Raw genomic sequence first — 19,408 nt, 5'->3', positions numbered from 1 at the left:
TGCAATGGTCATAATGTGAAAAATGGTCATAAATCACTTTTTTCAGTGCTGTTGTAACTTTGAACGGTCACTAAATGAGCTGCTGTAAGTTGAGGAGTACCTCTACCAACAAATAAATAGCTAGAAATGTGAAGATCATCTCCTGTCTCCTGCTTTATCTAAGGTAAAAGACTGCAGGAGATGTTCCAAACATCTGACAATACCAAATTGTCTACTTCCTACGTATAAATACTACACATTACTTTTGCAATATATGAAAATTTGATTAGGTTGATCTGAATATGATCAATTTTTGACTTTGCACTCCTCTGAATTTTGCATTGAAATTCCTGCTTTAAAATTACATACATTAAAAAAAATGTTGATTTTTTTAAAAAAATGTATCCCACCACTTTATGTTGCTAAGGTGGCAAAAAAACATACTCCTTCCTCCTCCTCTTTTTCCCACAACAGCCCTGTGGAGTGAATTGGGTTAAGGAAGAGTGACTGGCTCAGAAGTGGTATTCAGCAGGTTCTGACCAGTTCTGGAGAACCGATAGTGAAAATTTTGAGTAGTTCGTAGAACTGGTAAATACCACCTCTGTCTGGCCCTGCCCCCATCTATTCTCTGTCTCCTAAGTCCCAGCTGATCGGGAGGGAATGAGGATTTTGCAGTAACCTTCCCCTGGAGTGGGGAAGGAATGCAGTTTTTACAGTATCCTTCCCCTGCCATGCCCACCAAGCCACACTCACAGAACTGGTAGTTAAAAAAAAAAATCACCATGTGACTGACTCATGCCTAAGGCAGGACTAGAACTCACAATTTCCTGATTACTGGGCCACGCCTTAACTACTAAACCAAACTAGCTCAAAATTGCACTATATTAGGACAAATCTCAAAATGTGCATAGCAGAAAATGCTGTACACAAAAAATGCTTATCATGAAAAAACATATACATGACAAAAAATTCATTTTTTTAAGTTGCAAAAATTATACAGTAATTACTTTAGTTGATCATACACAAAATAAGTCAGATTTGGGAAGACTGCTCCATTCCTGATCCTAATTTTCATCCACTGGAAAGTAGTGGGAATTAACTTCACCTCTCTAGTTGAGATTCATAATTTAATGTTTTTCTCATTGAGTGTCAAACATTTCTAAATTGTTTTGAATTAATTCTTTTTGGATATTAAAATTCCTCCTTAACAAACAAATAAACAAAAATAGTTGATACATATGATCCAATATCTTATAAAACAGCAATATATAAACATAGTTAATGAATATATATATATATTTATGAATATAAGACTAATAAAATATATTAAATTGTAGGAAATCATCTTAGGTTATAGTGTATATTTTATCGCTGCTTATAGCTTTTTTTTTACAAAGTCATCTTATCACAGAAATGGAAAAGCTAATTATTTTTCTTGGGATATCAGGTGATACTTCAGAAACCATGAAATATGCTGGTGTCCCTCTAATTTCTAACAAAGTGTGCAATCATGGAGAGGTCTATGGAGGAATTGTAGCATCATCAATGCTCTGTGCAGGTTATTTAAAAGGAGGCATAGACACCTGTCAGGTAAGAACATTTCTTATTGCTACATGTCTAAATTTTATTCTTGATTAAATGTGTATTAAAAATATGAATTCTGCTGTCAGTCTTATGCAAACATACTATCTTTTAAAGAAGACCTCTAAGTGGCATTTGATGACAAATTTTCTTTATCTCAGCCATCGAAAAACGTCCATGGGTCACATCAGCCTGTGGTCAAATTATAAATGCATGCAAATAAAAATGATATAGGACAGTGATGGGCAACCTTTTTGGCGTGGTGTGTCAAAAATCGGCAAAAAATCGAGCATAACTCGTGTTGTGTGTCACTTCGACAAAAACATAATTTTGCGCAATTTATAGTTTAAACTACAAAAATGTATAATTGCAATATATAATTGTATTTAATAAACCAAAAACAAATTATTTAACATACCTGCTTAGTAACTTCTTTGTTCATCAGTCGATTTCGTATGTTGCCCTTGATATTATTGAACTTGTTTGGGGTGCCGTGAACCAGGGCTGTGGAGTCGGCTGCTTCTAGCTCCACGTCCTCATCAACATGCCGCTCCAGCCCGCCCCTGCTGTGAATATTCCTAGTGACGCGAGGGCGAAGAATATGAATATTCATAGTGGGGGCGGGCCGGAGCGGCATGTTGATGAGGACGTGGAGCTGGAAGCAGCAGACTCCACAGCCCTGCCGTGAACTGAGATAAGTGTGGTGCGGTCGTAACCGACAGTCCCAGGAGTAGACTCTCTGTGCTGGCCTGACTGGAGAGAGGCGCGCACTGTTCCCGCGCTCCTCTCCTGCGGGTCCTCCCTCACCGCGCTGATGACGTGTGTGCGCACGGCACACACGCCTTACCAGCAGCCCCTGCGCTCAGAAAGGGGCGGCGGCGATACAGTAAGTGAGTGTGGGCGGGGGAGATCACATGTCCCGCCCCCCCATTCCTCCAGCACAGATTCTTTCATCCTCGGCGGCCGTGCAGGAGCCGAGGATGAATCGCATGAAATCCTGTGCGTGTCACCCCAAATGGCTACGCGTGTCAGCACTGACACGCGTGTCATAGGTTCGCCATCACTGATATAGGAGATGTGCAGAAACATCACTGGGAATATTGTAAATTAAGAAATTCACCTACTATGTTTTGTTTAGGAGAATATAAGAAAAGGAAGAATGGCAAGAATCCAAAGCTTAGCTGTTAAATATAGAAGAACTCAGTTTAAGTTTTTGGCAAAGATCTGCTCCTGCTTCTTACAGAAATATCCCTCTTCATATATGTTGCCTTTGGAGATGATGGTTTGGGATTCTGGATGTTGTTTCCTATCTTTTATGGAGAAGCCCAAGTTGAGGGAGACAGTAGTAGAGAATAGCCATGATCAGCCTGATAGGCTATAATAAACTGTATCAGTGTTTCTCAACCATATCTGCTTGAAGATGTGTGGACTTCAACTCACAGAATTCCCTGGCAGCAAAGCTATGAATTTTGGGAGTTGAAGTCCACTCATCTTCAAGTGGCCAAGGTTGAGAAAATACTGAGCTATATGACAATGACAAAAGGAAGTTTCTTTTTTCATAAAACTTTTGTCAGTCTCTCAGAAAAGTCATGCTGTGAACTCATCACAGAGACAGTCTTCCTCTTCATTTGCAGTTGCTAAGCAGCTTGAATAAAAGCTTACAATTGTTTCTTTAATTAATTGCTCTACTGTTTTCTAAGATGGCAGTCCTTAAAGTATGAGGTAATTAAAAGGTAGCAAATGTTCTCCAGACTATATAGGCTCAGGTAGTGCAATATTTTTCAGGCATGGCCACATTATGTTTTTCTGTCTCTTTCAGGGAGACAGCGGGGGGCCACTGGCATGCAAAGATTTGAATACCTGGAAGTTGGTGGGAACAACCAGTTTTGGGGTGGGCTGTGCAGAAGAAAACAAACCTGGAGTCTACAGTCGCATCACCTCATATCTGGATTGGATACATGAACAAATGGAGGTTTACTCTCTTGATAGTTTCTTTTCTGGGCTTAAGCGTATTGTATCCAGTGGGAGCAGGCAGACAATTATGTTTCCTTTTGCTCATTTGCAACCTTTTCTCCGCCCCCCCTGGGGACATCAGTAGTGGGGGATAAAATAGTCAAGATGGCGGCCTCAGACTCCAACCCTTTTTGGCATCCATCAATGTAAAAGGAAATGGACTTCAATGATGTGGTTGTGTTTGTCATCTTAATTCCTTCTTCCCTGCAGATGTTTGTGTTTTCCTCTGTTGTTGCAAATATGTGAATGGCACAACAGAAAGGGATTTTCTGATGTTATACTATATTAAGTTGGCAATTGTAGGGGCAATTGTTGAAATCCAGTTGAAATTGTTTATTGTGTGGGTGGGAAGAAACCAAACCCAACTCTTCATTTCCTGTAATAGGAAGAAAGACTTTGATAACATGCAAAGATTTACAGCATGCCATAAGGCTGAGTGCCAATTGAACTTTGATAGTATGGTAGTCCTGCCACACCCTAGTATGCTTCTATTTATCCAGGGATAAAATAGAAGAAAGATTAGATTTGCAAAGTTATGCTTAATCATTTCCTGCTTGGTTTTGCATTGCCAATCAGAGGCAATTATTTCAGGAATATGAGCACGTATTCTTAAGAGAGAAGCAGGCTTCATGCGAGGCACCTCCCAATGTAATATTTTACTAATCTGCAGAATGGCAAACAGCTTAAGAGTGATCTAGTCATCTGACTGATGCTATCACTCTTTTATCACTCTTTCTCAGCAGTCCTTGCTCAATCCTTAGACTATGCAATGGGTGCAGTAAAGGAATGAACAAGCTCTATTGTAAATGAAACAGAATCATAGCTCCTTATCAGCGAATTATGGATGAACAAAAAGCTACACTTTTAATAAGTCCATTGAAAGAGTTTTAGAATGCAATGACAATTTAGGAAGAACATTTGTTGTACATGAAAGCTGCATCATTGTTAGCCTAGCACCTTTCCCATGATTGGTCTATGTATAGATCTTCTGATTTTAAGTCAACATCTTTCCATAAACTTTGGAGATGCTGATTTTGCAGATCTATGTAAATATGTTCACTAGTATTATCTCCATATGAACTCTCCATATACGTTTGACAGTAAATTGCATTAACAATGACAGCACCCTTCTGTAATGAAGAACATAGTTATCAACTATGTGGAATCACAACTTTTAGTTTTTTCAACCACAGACAAAGGAACAAGTGGTCAATTGATTCCCATGAATTACAGTAAGTAAGATATTTAAGTACTTGGACAAAGTATTTCAAGCCTCTAGGAAATTAACGGCCCAAGTAAATCCTGTCACTTCTGCTGCCCAAAGAGCACACTATAAACTAAATTTTATAGGCAATGTGGCAAATTACATTCCAGCATCAGTCAAGCTATTTATGGCCAAAATAGTTGCACAAATTTCATGCGGGATGCAACTTGGCACATATACAAACCTATGGGTTTATGAAAGCACTTAGGACTTTGTTCAGTATCCCAAAATGGTCTCCTAATGAAATCTTGATTTTTATCCATAGAGAGAAGAATGGAAGGGAGACAGTTAGCAGCAGCATCATCATCATCATCATCATCATCATCATCATCATCATCATCATCATCATCATCATCATGCATTCATCAAAATGCTCTACAATTAATTTTCAGCTTTGATAATTTTTGTACTTTTTAACAAAAGTGCTGCAACATTTCCTGTAACTACACAATATACTTTTACAATAGAGATTTTTTTAACCTTCTTTGGATGACTTTGTGCAGTCTGGAAATGAAAGCTTATTTGTAAACCATTGGTCCTTTAAAAAAAATATCCTATCCATAATCTGATTGCTTTAAAATGAAACCAGAATGTAAGATCTGGCCAAACTGAGCAGAACAAACTAAAGACATGTTTAAAGAATGAGCTAAGGTTCTATACCAAGAATGGAAGAAATACATATAAAAGGGGAGAGGAGACTACTGAATGCTACTGTATACTATATATGGAATTCTGATAGAAATACAGTTAGATACCAGTTGAATGTTGAACTTATTTAAATATATGTTCACTTACTTACATATTTGAACACAGCTTGGCTTTGGTACTTTGTCAATGTCGATGGTATTCAAATGGTGCTCCAATTGTTTTGGGATTGCATGTAAGGTATCCATGACTATGGTACTATCTTTGCTTTCTTTTGCCACAGTCATTCTATTTCTATTTGCAGATCATAATATTTTGTTATCTTCTGCAGTTCATTCTCTTCTAGTCTACTTCTCCAGGTATTGCCATGCCCTCTATCCAGACTTTTTTGTCTTTCTTATCAACAATTGTTAAGTCTGGGTGTTATGTGTCAGATACTATTTGAATTCTAAAGTCCCAAAGCACTTTAACTTCTTTGTTTTTTATTACTGTATTTTTGAAGTATCTCCCCCCCTTCAAAAAAAGAGGGTGGAAATCTGGGTGCATCTTATACACTGAATGCAGCATTTTTGGCCTCCTGAAATCCCACCCCACATATCCCGTTTTTCACAAAAATGGATGTGCAGATGGTTTGGGATGCCTGTACAGTGCTCCCAGGGGCTGTGAAGGGCAAAAACTAGTGAAAATGCAGGCCTCTGCAGGCCTCTCAAACTCTCTGCATGCCCAGCTTTTCACAATGAAATGAGACATGTAGAGGGTTTGGGAGGCCTGCAGAGTGCTCCTGGGGGCCGGGGAAGGCAAAACCCTTTTTTAATTTACCTCTTGGTGCGTCTTATACTCCAGCGCAATTTTTAGTCCACAAAATTTGGTACTTTCCAGTGGTGGGTTGCAGGCAGTACATCCCGGTATGGGCATACTGGAGCCTGCCCAGAGCACCAGATACCGTTACGGTACGGTACTCCAGAAGGTGCACCCATCCACCTGCGCTCCTTACCTGTCTTTAAAGTCTTTGGTGCTTCCACGCATGCGCACGGCATGTACAGCACCTGCGTGACACTCTGCCGAGCAGCTGGAGTGTCACGAAGGCTGCGGAGGCATCACTGGATGGTAAGATGCATGCGCACATTCTGTGCACTTCCATGTGGATGACACCGGGCCCGTTCCAACCGGTACGGTTGGAACAGAATCTGGAACCCACCACTGGTACTTTCTGTATTTTATAGTCCCCCTAGTTCTTGCTTGCAGGCAAATGGTACTTCTTCCAGTGCACCATTATTGCTACCTTGTTGTGCCTTTGTCATCAGTCTGGGTGATCTTTCTGCAGCAGCTAACCAGGTGATTGACTGTTTCTTTAGCTTTTTTACACAGGTGGCACTTGTTGCTGTCTTCTCAATTCTGACTTTGTATGCATTTGTTCTTAAGGCTTGGTGTTGTACAGCCAGAATTAGCCCCTCTGTCTCTTCAATTTTCCTGCTCTTAATCATTGCCAGGTCTTCTTAATATCTGTTTTGCCTGATATTTTTTTTTAAAATGCACTGGCCCTGTTATAATTTGTCTTCCAATGTCTCTTTTCTGTTCTTCATTTGTTCTTTCTTGGAGGTCAGTTTGACCTCCTCGGTAGTTAGTAAGCCTTCCTGGTACACTAGCTTCCGTGCATCTTATTCTCTGTGTTTCAGATATTCCTCCAATGGCCTTTTTTTCTCCTTCAACTGTCTGATTTACTTGTAACATTCCATGCCCACCTATTTTCCTTGATAAATGTAGTCCGTCAACACAGCTGCAAGGATGAAGATCATGATTCATTGTCATTATTTTTTCTGGTCTTCCTATCCAGGGCCTTTAGTTCCCCTTGAGTCCAGTCCAATCTTCTAGCGTGTATCTAAAGATTGGAATTGCCCATGTTTTAATTGCCTTGATGGTGTTTCCTTCACTGAGTTTGGACTTCTCCATTCTTTTGATGTATTCACTTCTCACCTTCTCTTTACTTCAGTATGTTTAATGTTGTCAGCTTGAAAGATTGTCAGGTATTTGCAGTGATCATCTCCATCCAGTCTCTTGGGATCTTGATTCTTTCAGTTTTCACTATTTTTCCCTCTTTGATGCTGAGTGTGGCACATTTGTCCAGTCCCAACTCCACTGTTATATCTGGACCACATATACAGACAGTGTTGAGCAGTGATTCTGTTTCAGATGGTGTTTTCCCATAGTTTCAGATCATCCATGAAAAGGAGATGGGAGAGCCTGGTAGATGTTTTTGATGTTTAATAGATAGGCCCAGAGTTATTCAGTATTGTTAACAGAGGAATCAATGCAATTACAAACAGTAATGGTGAAAGTGAGTCTCCTTAAAAGATTCCTCTCTTGATATTAATTTCTCCCAGTCTTTCACCATTAACCAGCAACTGTGTCTTCCATTGTATAATTGATTTTTGCACAAATCACCTGATATTACTTACTGTTATTTGTAGGGACTTCATTATTCAATCATATAGAAGAGATTCAAATGCCTTCTTGTAATCATTCCACACTACATACAAGTTGGTCTTGCTTCTCTGGCAGTTTTTCAGAATCATCTTGTCAATTAGTTGTTGGTCTTTTGTTTTTCTGTTGTTTGGGTTTTCTCAGTTGGAGAGAGCTTGTTTTCCACTATATGTTGTTGGACTGCATCAGCTGCCACAATAGTTAGCAATTTTAAAGTTGTTTGTAAGCAAGTAATTGGCCTGTAGTTGCCTGGTGCTGCCCCTTTTGTTGGATCTTTCATTATCAGGTACATTTTGCCAGATGTTAGCCACTCTTCAATTTCACCTCTTTGCAGTATGTTTTAAAACTGCTTGGCAATGAATAGGTGTAGAGTAGTCAGATGTTTCAATCAAAAACCATGCAGTTCATCTTCACCCAGTACTAATCAATTCTTGATTTTCCTTGCCCTTTTCTCCATCATTTCTGCTGTTATTACCAGTTCTTTTATTTCCATTTCTTTTTTATTCTTATCTGCCTCCTTTAGCCAATCTCCGTTCTTGTTGTATTTCTTTGGGTTATTCCATATCTGTGTCCAGAATTTCACTGTTTCTTCCTTGTCAGGTATTAAGTTATTCACTGCAGTTTCACAATTGATGGATTGGTAGAAACATTTCTGATTAGACTGAAATTGGAGATTCTGCCTATAACTTGCAACTCAAGATTTGTATCTGCTGATCTTGGCTATAGCTGTTATTTGTTGTTAGCTGTTATCTTCCTCTTTTCTAATTAGTATTTCTTGATTACCGTATTTTTCAGAGTATAAGATGTACCAAGGTTTTGAAAAGGTAAATTAAAAAAAAAATGCACTCTTCAAACCTCCCCAAAATGGCCCGTTTTTTCACAAAAATGAGCCCTTTTTTTCCAGAAAAGGCATGAATACCTTTAGGGGGCATGCATAGTGCTCCTGGAGCGTAGCCCCCCCCCCAAATGAGCAAAAAATGTCAATTTTTTGTGAAAATGGGCCCGTTTTTTGTCAAAGGAATGGCATGCATAGCCTTTAGGAGGCTTATAGAGTACTCCTGGGGACTTGGGGCGGGGCAATTGAGCAAAAATAACGGTCAGTTTTTCACTCATTTCTGCCTTCTCCAGTCCCCAGGAGCTCTCTATAAGCCTCCTAAAGGCTATGCGTGCAATTCTTTTGACAAAAGCCTTCTACAGTCTCTGCACAGCCATTTGGGTGAAGAGGTGGGGGTTTTGGAGGCACAAAATGCTGTATTCAGTGTATATTCAGTGCACCCAGATTTTCAGCCTCTTTTTTGAAGGAAAAAGGTGCATCTTATACTCCCAAAAATACAGTAGATTTTTTTTTTTGGTCTTCTTGTTCATCAATTTCTTACAGTATTGGCATCTTTTAATGCTTGTGTTAGCTGTTTCTTTGGAACAAACTTCAAAGCAGGCAATCTTATTCTGTTCTTTTTGTACTGTTCTAGATGTTCAATTATTTTTTCTTTAAATTTTTCTTCTTTGGTGATAGAACTGGTTTCTGAATGAAAACAATTCAAATCTGTGTTGGCTTCTGCTACTGCCAACTCCCTCTGAGTTGCCTTTGGGGTACATATGGCAAGTCTTTGATTTCTTTGCCTTCTGTAGACTTTTGTAGCTCTTCCAATGCTGCTTTTGTCAATACTTTATTTTGTATTATAAATCATTGATCTGCTAGTCTTTATTTTGTTATTTCTGATTCTGGATGTTGTTTTCCAGATGTGGTGCATTCATATCAAATATTCTCTTCTTGTTGGACTTGATCTGTAACAATAGATTATTATTTCTTTGTTTTCTGCCATTGTATATTTGTGATAAGTAAACACCCAGCAGCTGATGGCCCTGGTTGCTCAGCGAACAGTCCTGAGTCCTGTAGCCCATTTTTCACCAAATGTCCAGGAACCCCAATACCTAACTTGGTCCTTGTTGACCTGGGCAATGACCAAGCCAGTGTAAGTTTCAGTAATTTACATCTCACCATAAGTTTTATGGGAGAGACACTCTTTGTCTGACTGATGAGATCTAATTGAACCTCAGGTATAGCTCTCACCTTCCTTAAAGCACACAAGATCCACAACCATGTCAAAACAGTGCCTCAGTGGGTGTTAGGGTAGCCCATAATTGGTCAGATAACACAGATTGTGTTGTCTTTGCTAGGAAGCACCAGAGTCAAGCTGTGTTCAAATCAGTATTATTATATGATTGCCACATAGTCAGAGAGATGTTCAGACTGGATTTGGCATTTCTTTTTGTCAATCAAGTTATTTCCAAGGACTTGGAATAAGCAGATATGGATGGTTGATGGTGTAAACCACCCAATGGGGTACTATGGCTGCTGGTAGACTTGAAGCTGTTATTCCCAGTGTTGATCCAGTGGCTTAACTATTACATCACATAAAGAGAAAGTCTATTCTGTCCTACAATAGGGAACAGAAGTAATCCTCTCCTGGGGAAAGGAATACCAATCTCTAGGATGATCTCACTTTCTGGTCCTCAATATTGACTAGATCCTCAGTAGTCCTGGCCTCTGGTTGCTGCTGCTAAATGCTAGTTTGGTATATAGTAAGGCCACCCTCATCCATGATATGGTGTTGGATGAGGCAGCTAATTAGGCCTGTACAACCAGGTTGGGTCCAGTGGGGGATGTTTCCATTTCTGAAATATACCTACATGGGGTTTGAGTCTGACATCAATTGCAGTCTTGGGCCAGGGAGGGTGGGATTGTCTTCTGAGAAGACCTAATGATTTTTAGAGACACTGTGCCATATATTAGCCAAATATGAAGTACCATGATTGAGATTGGCCCCTAGGAAGCAGTTGGATTTGTTGCTGCTCCACTTTGTTGTGGAGTTGATAGTGGAATCTCCTAGACCACTAGTTCTTAACCTTTTCTTCATCATGGAAGAAAATACCTTTTGTGGCTATGGATCATGACCATGGATCCCCAAGACTTAACACAAGATTTAAATCATAACATTTCTTCAAGCCTTTGTACACCCCCTCCCTGTGACAACATCCCAGCCTCCCAGGGATCCATGGACCTCAGATTGAGAACCACTGTCCTAGACTGTTGGGTTTGTGAGACTTCAATCTGCTGTCCTGGGCCACTGAACTGGAAGTGGCTTGAGAGTTCACAGTCAACATCACATGACAACTGCAAACATAACTTACACAGATGTCACACACGAGGTCTTTTTCCTTTTTTGGGACAGTCTCAATGGGATTTGAAAATAGGGAACGTTACAGTTAGTCCTTTGTCATGGTGTGGTCACACTGGGGTCTGCATGCATTCCCTTTTGAGAAATTGATAACACAACAATTTAAGAACTGCCAACGGAGTAAAGCACCTGTATTGCCACAGATTGCATTACAACCACAAGACATACAGTATTTAGAAATAGGAAACTTGCTTTTCATCTAGCATTTAAGAGAACTAGATTTCACAAGTAGTAATGTGTTTTAAAGGATCCTAGTACAAAGAAAAGGATAATAACAATTTCATACCATGGTTGCACATTGGGAACATGAAGTAATCCTTGCTTAAGACAAACCCTACTCAATATATTTAATGATATTTAGGGATGTGCAATACTACTACTACTAATAATAATTTCTTGGCCTGCCTAGAAAAAGTCAGAATACGTGGTATAAAAATTTCATCACTGGTGAAGTTCCATAAGAAAAGCGCTTTAAATAACAACAACACCAACATAATATTTTTTTTTTTTAATCTTCTTTTCCAATGTATATTTTATTATGTTTTCATTCTATACAATCACATATTCACTGTGCTTGATCAGGGCATATAACATTGAATAATAAACACGGCCCTCACTTATATAGAAAATGCCCTCTACAATACAAACCCAGTATACCACCTTGGCCTGCCATACACCCTCTTTCAACCCCCTCCAACTTTCATTCTTCCTTCTCACACACCCCTCTACGCCTACTTCCCCTCCCCTTCTTTCTAACCCTATCACTCCCTCTCCATTCCCTCCCTCCCTTCTCCTCCTCCTCTCTCTCACCCTCTCCACCCTCCTTCTTCTTTCACTCGACTCTTTCCTTCGGTATCTATTACCTTCCAGTATATTCGGTTTGTACTATTTTCGCACTAACATTGAAAAGCCACAGTATACAAATACAATCATGGAATTTAACACATATTGTATTTCCCCCCTCCCCCCTCCCCCTAAATCCCCACCTCCCTTCCCTCCCCCCGACTTCCCAAAGACCATACATGGTATAATTTTTGAACAATCACAGTCTGAAATATCTCTACATTGAACTCAGCTTCTTACTGTTACCCAAATTTTAAACAATTTAAATTATTACTGATACTAAGCATAAGCTATCTGGAGTTTTTTAGTCCCATATTTACTTTTTATGTAATCAATCCACTTTTTCCAGTCTCTTTTGTATCTCTCGTTTGAATGTTCTTTGAGATATGCTGAGATTTTGGCCATTTCGGCTAAGTTCATAACTTTCAAAGTCCATTCTTGAATTGTGGGTAAATCTTTCTTCTTCCAATACTGCGCCACCAAGAGTCTTGCTGCCGTTATTAAATACAGGATCAAATTAGTCTCTGCTACTGTAAAATCAATGCATATACCCAGTAAAAACAGCTGGGGGGTAAATTTTATCCTTCTTTTAAAGATGTTTTGCAGGATCCACCATATTTTTATCCAAAATGCCTTAACATTACGACATGTCCACCATATATGAAAATATGTAGCATCACAAGAACCACATCTCCAACATTTAGGTTGAACATTTGGATACATAGAGGCAAGCTTTTTAGGATCTAGGTGCCATCTATAAAACATCTTATAAAAATTTTCTCTCAAGTTTTGTGCTTGTGTAAATTTCACATTTCTTACCCAGATTCTTTCCCATGTATCAAGCATTATTGGTTCCTCGACATTCTGAGCCCATTTTATCATACAATCCTTAATCAGTTCCGTTTCAGAATCCATCTGTACTAATACATTATATATCCTCTTTATATGCATTGAGCTTTGATCTCTTATTTGTTTAAACAAATTATCCTCAACTTTTACAAAGCCAGTTTTTTGATCTGTTTTCCACCTAGCTTGTAGTTGACCATACTGAAACCACGTTTGAACTACCTTCTCTTCTTTAAGTACCTCTAAAGATTTTAGTTCCATCACCCCTCTTTCTGAGATAAGAAGTTGTCTATAAGTGGTTCTATCGTGTTTTTGTTCTACATTCATATTTTCAATTGCATGTCTAGGAATTGCCCACATGGGCACTTTATCATTTAGTTTATGTTGATATTTTTTCCAAACCCGCAATAAAGCATTTCTTAAGATGTGATTTTTAAATTTCTTATCCGTTTTTTTGTTAAATAACAGGTAAGCATGCCAACCATATAACAAATCATATCCCTCGATATTCAAAATTCTGTCATTAGTTAGATGAATCCAATCACTAATTGCAGATAATGCCACTGCGTCATAGTATAATTTTAAGTTAGGTAATTTCAATCCTCCTCTTTCACGTGCATCTTGCATTATTTTCATCTTTACCCTCGGCTTCTTTCCTGCCCACACAAATTTGTTGATACCCTTCTGCCATTCTAAAAGATTCGCATCTCTTTTAAGTATTGGTAACATTTGAAAAAGAAATAAAAATTTTGGTAAAATGTTCATTTTTACTGCCGCTATTCTACCCAGCAAGGACAAATGCAGTTTTTCCCACCTTTTCAACTCCAACTGTGTACTATGCCAAAGTGATTCATAATTATACTTGTATAATTTCCCATTTGAAATTGAGATATTAACTCCAAGATATTTAACTTTTTTAACTACCTCACATCTTAGCGTCGCCCCCAGTTCTTCCTTCTGTTTGATAGTCATATTTATAGCTATTATTTTGGTTTTTCCTAGATTTATTTTAAATCCCGAGACTTGACCATATTGATTGATCGTATTCAATAATACCCTACTAGATTCCTGCGGTTGTTCCAATATTATAACCAGATCATCCGCAAATGCACGAACTCTATATTCTTGCTGTCTAATTTTGATCCCTTTTAGACCGCCCAGGCCCCGTATCTTATTCAACAGTATTTCCAAAGTTATAATAAACAATAATGGGGACAGAGGACAGCCCTGTCTTGTACCTTTTTCAATTTGAAAGGAGTCTGTCAGACTTCCATTGACAATGATCTGGGCTGTTTGCTGCTGATATATTGCACCAATTGACCGTAAAAAGCCATCTCCTATCTGCATTTTTTGCAATGTCTTCAGCAGGAATTGCCAATTAACTCGATCAAAGGCTTTCTCCGCATCCAAAAATATGAATGCGGCCGGGATTTGATTGTTCTTTCCCAGGTATTCTAAAACGTTGATAATTAATCTAACGTTATCCTTCATCTGTCTGCCCTGTATAAAACCAGTTTGATCGGTATGTATCAGTTGCTGAGTTACCCCCATTAGCCTATTTGCTAATATTTTAGTAAAAATTTTATAATCTATATTAAGTAATGAAATAGGTCTGTAATTTTTTGGTTGGGTAAGGTCTTGATCTTCTTTGGGTATCAACGATATGAACGCAGTCTTCCACGAGGGAGGCACTTTCCCTCCCGATTGAATTTTATTGAATAATTCTCTGAGGGGTTCTACCATTTCTAACTGTAGATATTTATAATAAACAGCTGTTAAACCATCTGTGCCTGGTGCTTTCCCTAACTTTAATTGTTTAATTGCCTGCAAAATTTCCCCAGAGGTTATAGGTTGGTTCAGCTTATGCCTATGTTCTTCTCTGACTAGGGGGATTTTCTCTTTATCTAGGTATTTGTCTATATCTCCGTCCTTGATTTTATCCCCTTTATACAACTCTGTAAAAAATTCCCGAAATACCTTTTGAATCTCTTCCTGTTGAAACACTTCCTTCCCTCTGTGACACAATTTGGATACATTTCGAGCTTTCCTTTTTTTTCTAATCTGATAAGCCAACCACCTACCGGGTTTATTTGCATTGCAGAAAGTATTATGTTTAGCATATAATAAACTAGTAGCTACCTGGTCAGAGATCAGCATATCAAACTGAGATTTTAATATAGCAATTGTTTCCCTAATCTTTGTATCTCCCGGATTCAATGTTAATTCTGACTCTTTCCCTTTAATTTCCTCTTCCAATTCTTTTCGTTTTTGCCCTTGTTTGTATCTATGTATTTTATTTATATTCATTAATACTCCTCTCATATACGCTTTGCTTGCATCCCATACATATTCCAAAGATGTACCCTTGTTCATATTGAAGACAAAATATTCCGATAGCAATTTTTTACAATCATTAACATACTTTTCATATCTAAATAAGTTTTCATTCAACCTCCAGGACCTTCTTGCCTGGGCTACCCTTCCCAATTCCATCCAGACTGGATTATGGTCTGAAAGAACTCTCGCCATAATCTTTGTCTTCTTCACCCTACAAAGTAAATCATTTGTAATTAGTATAAAATCAATCCTTGAAAGAGATTGATGTCTATTGGAAAAAAAGGTAAAGTCATATTCTTCTGCATGCCTCTCGCGCCAAGCGTCTCGCAATTCAAAGTCGTCCAGCATGTCAAAAAAGGGTTTGGGTAACTTAGCTCGAAATTTGGTGTTCGGGCGAGCTGTCTTCTTATCTCTTTTGGTGTCGATCACGCCATTCCAGTCACCCATTAATATACAAGACTCAAAATCCCACTGTACTAATTTAGCATGGAGATTTCTATAAAATCCATCTTGTTGTTGATTAGGAGCATAAATTCCCAAAAGTAACGTCTTTTTCCCTTCTAAGATTAAATCTAATGCAATATATCTTCCAAAGGGATCTGCTTCAATTAGCTCAGCTTTAATGTCTTTTCTTAAATATACTACTATGCCATTTTTCTTTTCCATGGCTGAGGTCGCAAAATGTTGGCCCAGTTTGGGGTTAAACAAATATTTTTGATCGGTTGATTTGATATGAGTTTCTTGCAAGCAAATTATGTCATTCTTAAACTGTTTAAGATAATGAAATATTTTCTTTCTTTTCTGTGGAGAGTTCAATCCGTTAACATTCCATGTCAAAATCTTAGTTGTCATTTTTGGTTGCCTGAAGCTTTTTTAGAGCCTCCCGCAAGGCCTGTCTCACCTTTGGTTTGGCTCCTCCCACAGCTTCTGAGCTTGTTGCAGTAGCTCCTTGGTCAGTGGCCAATGATTGTTGAGATTGTTGCATAGTAGCTTGTTTATCCGTTTGTCTGGTGGTCTTGCGGTTGGATCTTTTTTCCTTGACTCCTTGCCCTTCCGGAAGAGGGAGATGATACATTTTATCTAATGGTTGTGTGGTTTGCTGTTTATCTTGTTCGTCTCGTGGTTTTTCACCATATCCCGAAGGTTCAGGGTATCCCATCTTCAGAATCTTATGATAGAAATCACGAGCTTTCCATACAGAGCTGAGATGATATCTTTGTTTGTCCATTGTAACTATAATACCGAATGGGGCATCCCATCTGTACTGTATCTGGCGCCTTCTGAGCTCTTCCACCAGAAAAGCATAATCTCTTCTGGCTCTTAGCATCTGAGGCGGTATTTCTTTCAGAACAATCAGGTCCTGTGCACCAATTTGAAGCTTAGTATTGTAGGACTCTTGTAGTATCATATTTCTAGATTCTCTTGTAACAAAGTATATTACCACGTCTCGGGGAAGTTGCCTTTGTTTTGCCGCTCATGAGTTAACACGAAAAATCCTGTCAATCTGCCAATCAAAATTGGATCCCGGTTTTCCCACCAGACGGTCAAAAGCTTCAGAAAACATTTGCTTTAAGTTCTCCTGCTTTTCTTCACGCAGCCCCCTCACTCTTAATGCAAGCTCCATCTGCTTATACTGTATCATAATAATTTGTTTTTCAGCATTATCAATTTTTTGTTCCACCACTTCAGTTTTGGATATCAGGTTAGTTTTAGCTTCATTGAGAGTTTCTAAATTATCTTCCATTCCAGAAATATATTCTGTTATCACATTTACAATTCCCATCATATTATCATTCATTTTAGTGACCCTGGTATCGAATTTGTCATATAGAACTTCCATCTCATTCCTTATTTCATCTTTGAAATCTTTAATCATTTCTAGATTCTGTTCTCTGAATTCTTTAAACATTTCTAAGTTCTGTTCTCTGGATTCTTTGAACATTTCCAGAAAAAATTCTTTTGTTAGTACATCTCCACTAGGGGGCATAGATGGTGGGGGCTGCAACTTTGTGCCAGGTAAGGGAGACGTTTTCGGAGGTAATTTAACAGAGGTTGATTTGGATGCCATTATATTTTGGTTTTAATTATTTATTCTAAATTACTAATCCACTGTGCTATGTGGAGAAAAAGAAATTCCTCCCCCCCCCTTTTTTCCCTTCTTTTTTTTTTCCTTTTTTTTTTTCCAAGGGGTTTTACGGAGGATTTCAAAAGAGAAAGTCCGTTTAGAATGTTTGGAATGTGTCTGAATCAACAAAGAGTCTTGAAAGCTTTAAGGGAGTAGCTCTAATTAAATTATAAGAGATTATTTCTTTACTTCTGTAGCAGGAAGCCGGAGATAACAGATGCAGAAGCTGTAAACGCCATTTTGAAGACAATTAAGCAAAAGAGGTTTTTATAACATTGAAGCTGGTATTTCAGATAGAGAAAGGTTTAAAAGTTCACAGGTTGGTCTTTGCTCGTATTGATTTTTAATAGTCTCTTTTCTAAAGATTGTCCTGAGGGGGAGGGGATCCTGTCTCGTGCTGTGAATAACAGCTGTGAAGTTCAGGTCGGAGTTGAATGACTCAGCTTTGGGTCGATCCTCCCCCTCCGTCCACAGCTCACAAAGAAACAAACTGTGAACTTCAAAGAAGATTCTTACCAGCTGAGATTCCTCACTGCTTTTTTCTTGTCTGAAAAAAGAGTTATCTTCTTGATATTGAGTAGATAACGATCCTGAATTCTGGGGGCAGCTCTGTTAAGCTGCCGACCGGCGACAGGCCACTCCCCGGAAGCCAACACCAACATAATATTTTGTAGCTTCTAGAAAAAGTATCTCAAGTTTAGCAAACCTTAATTCTTCAAGAACAGTTCATGAAAGCAGAAGTTCCATCTTAGCCATAAACTGGATGACACTCTGTCATTCTCACCCCTAGAAATAAGAAAACAATGGGAAGGCACTTCCGAAAAACTTTGCCAAGAAAACTGCAGAGGCTTGTCCAGGCAGTCACCAGCAGTCAAAATGAAACTTGCAGAGATAAGAAAATAGTATATCTTAAAAAACAGGATATAAGACAGTGGGAAAAGTTTGCTCTTAAGAATATAAGGACATAAGGAAGTGAACTGCCACTGCCCTGGCAGCAGAGAAACAACTTTGTCTCTGATAATGGCATCAGAAGGACACTCCATTGAAAGTATATGCATGGTTAGGTACATAATGGATCTAGCTGATCGTTCAAACCTCCGGTCCTGGATTGTGAAGTTTTTTAAAACTCAAAATGAATACTTTGAATTGGACAATATACTAAATGGCAACCAGTCAACTTCTCAAAACTATTCTGTACCACAAGTGTATGTAATGTTATTAATGCACATAGATTGAGAATAATGAATACTTTGTGACTTAAATAACAAACCTATATTTGTGAAATAACTCATGAATGGGAGCTCTGCTCCCATACTAGGAGGAAATGTCACTATAATGTCTAAATAATCTTCAGAGGCAACCCCACATTATATATATATATCTATATCACAAATTTGATGTATAGATTATACATCATAATCTATATACTGTATGTATACATATGTATACTGTATGTATACATATACTGTATACATACAGTATATGCAGTATTTCCTCATAATAATTTCAGTTACCTTAAAATAAGCATCTGGATGGAATATTTATAATTGGTTCTATATTATTTAACCCTACCTGATTTAACTTTTGAAAAGTATTGCAAGAATTGTACAATAACGGCTTATACTGTAAAACAAAATAAGCAAAAGCAAAAATAGAAAACAAGAAATTCTAAGGAGAGCTAAGAGGGATTCTGTAATAAAGTCTCCAGAGTCAGCCCAATTAGATCTCTGAATTTCAAATGAGCTTGCAGATGTCATTATAAAGTCCTTTTCTCTATTCCTTGTGGAATCACCAAAAATGGCCATAGTGCTAGAAAATTGGAGGTCAAATGCTTTTATCTTCAAAGAGAATTCCAAGATAATTAAGAACTATCAGCTTAGCTGACCCTGGAAGTATGGTGGATGTAGCTTATCCTGTAGAATATTTTATAGAAGGGACAGCAGTGACGTGCTTACAGGGGAGGCAAGGGAGGCAGAGCCTCACCACTTTCATCATGAAAAGAAAAAATTTTTTAAAGGAAAAAGGCTGAGGTAGTTGCTGCCAGAGTCAGAGTGG

General features: G+C 38.4%; 1 protein-coding gene across 1 annotated transcript in view; it reads left to right on the top strand.

Moving 5' to 3' along the window:
- Positions 1 to 19,408, top strand: part of TMPRSS3 (transmembrane serine protease 3) — a 45,873-nt gene that overhangs the window by 14,148 nt on the left and 12,317 nt on the right. Inside the window, exons 11-12 of the mRNA XM_087722114.1 lie at positions 1,427 to 1,569; positions 3,380 to 3,574. Of these exons, the coding sequence (XP_087578240.1) occupies positions 1,427 to 1,569; positions 3,380 to 3,574 (338 nt within the window). The remainder of the gene's footprint in view (positions 1 to 1,426; positions 1,570 to 3,379; positions 3,575 to 19,408) is intronic.

The sequence above is a fragment of the Thamnophis sirtalis genome, unplaced genomic scaffold (genome assembly GCF_051295495.1).
Source record: "Thamnophis sirtalis isolate CommonGarterSnake01/CBP01778 unplaced genomic scaffold, rThaSir2_p1.2 scaffold_8, whole genome shotgun sequence".
In the NCBI taxonomy this organism is placed as follows: Eukaryota; Metazoa; Chordata; class Lepidosauria; order Squamata; family Natricidae; genus Thamnophis; species Thamnophis sirtalis.
Note: the sequence above shows the minus strand (reverse complement) of the source record. Positions and strands in the feature narration are given on the sequence as shown.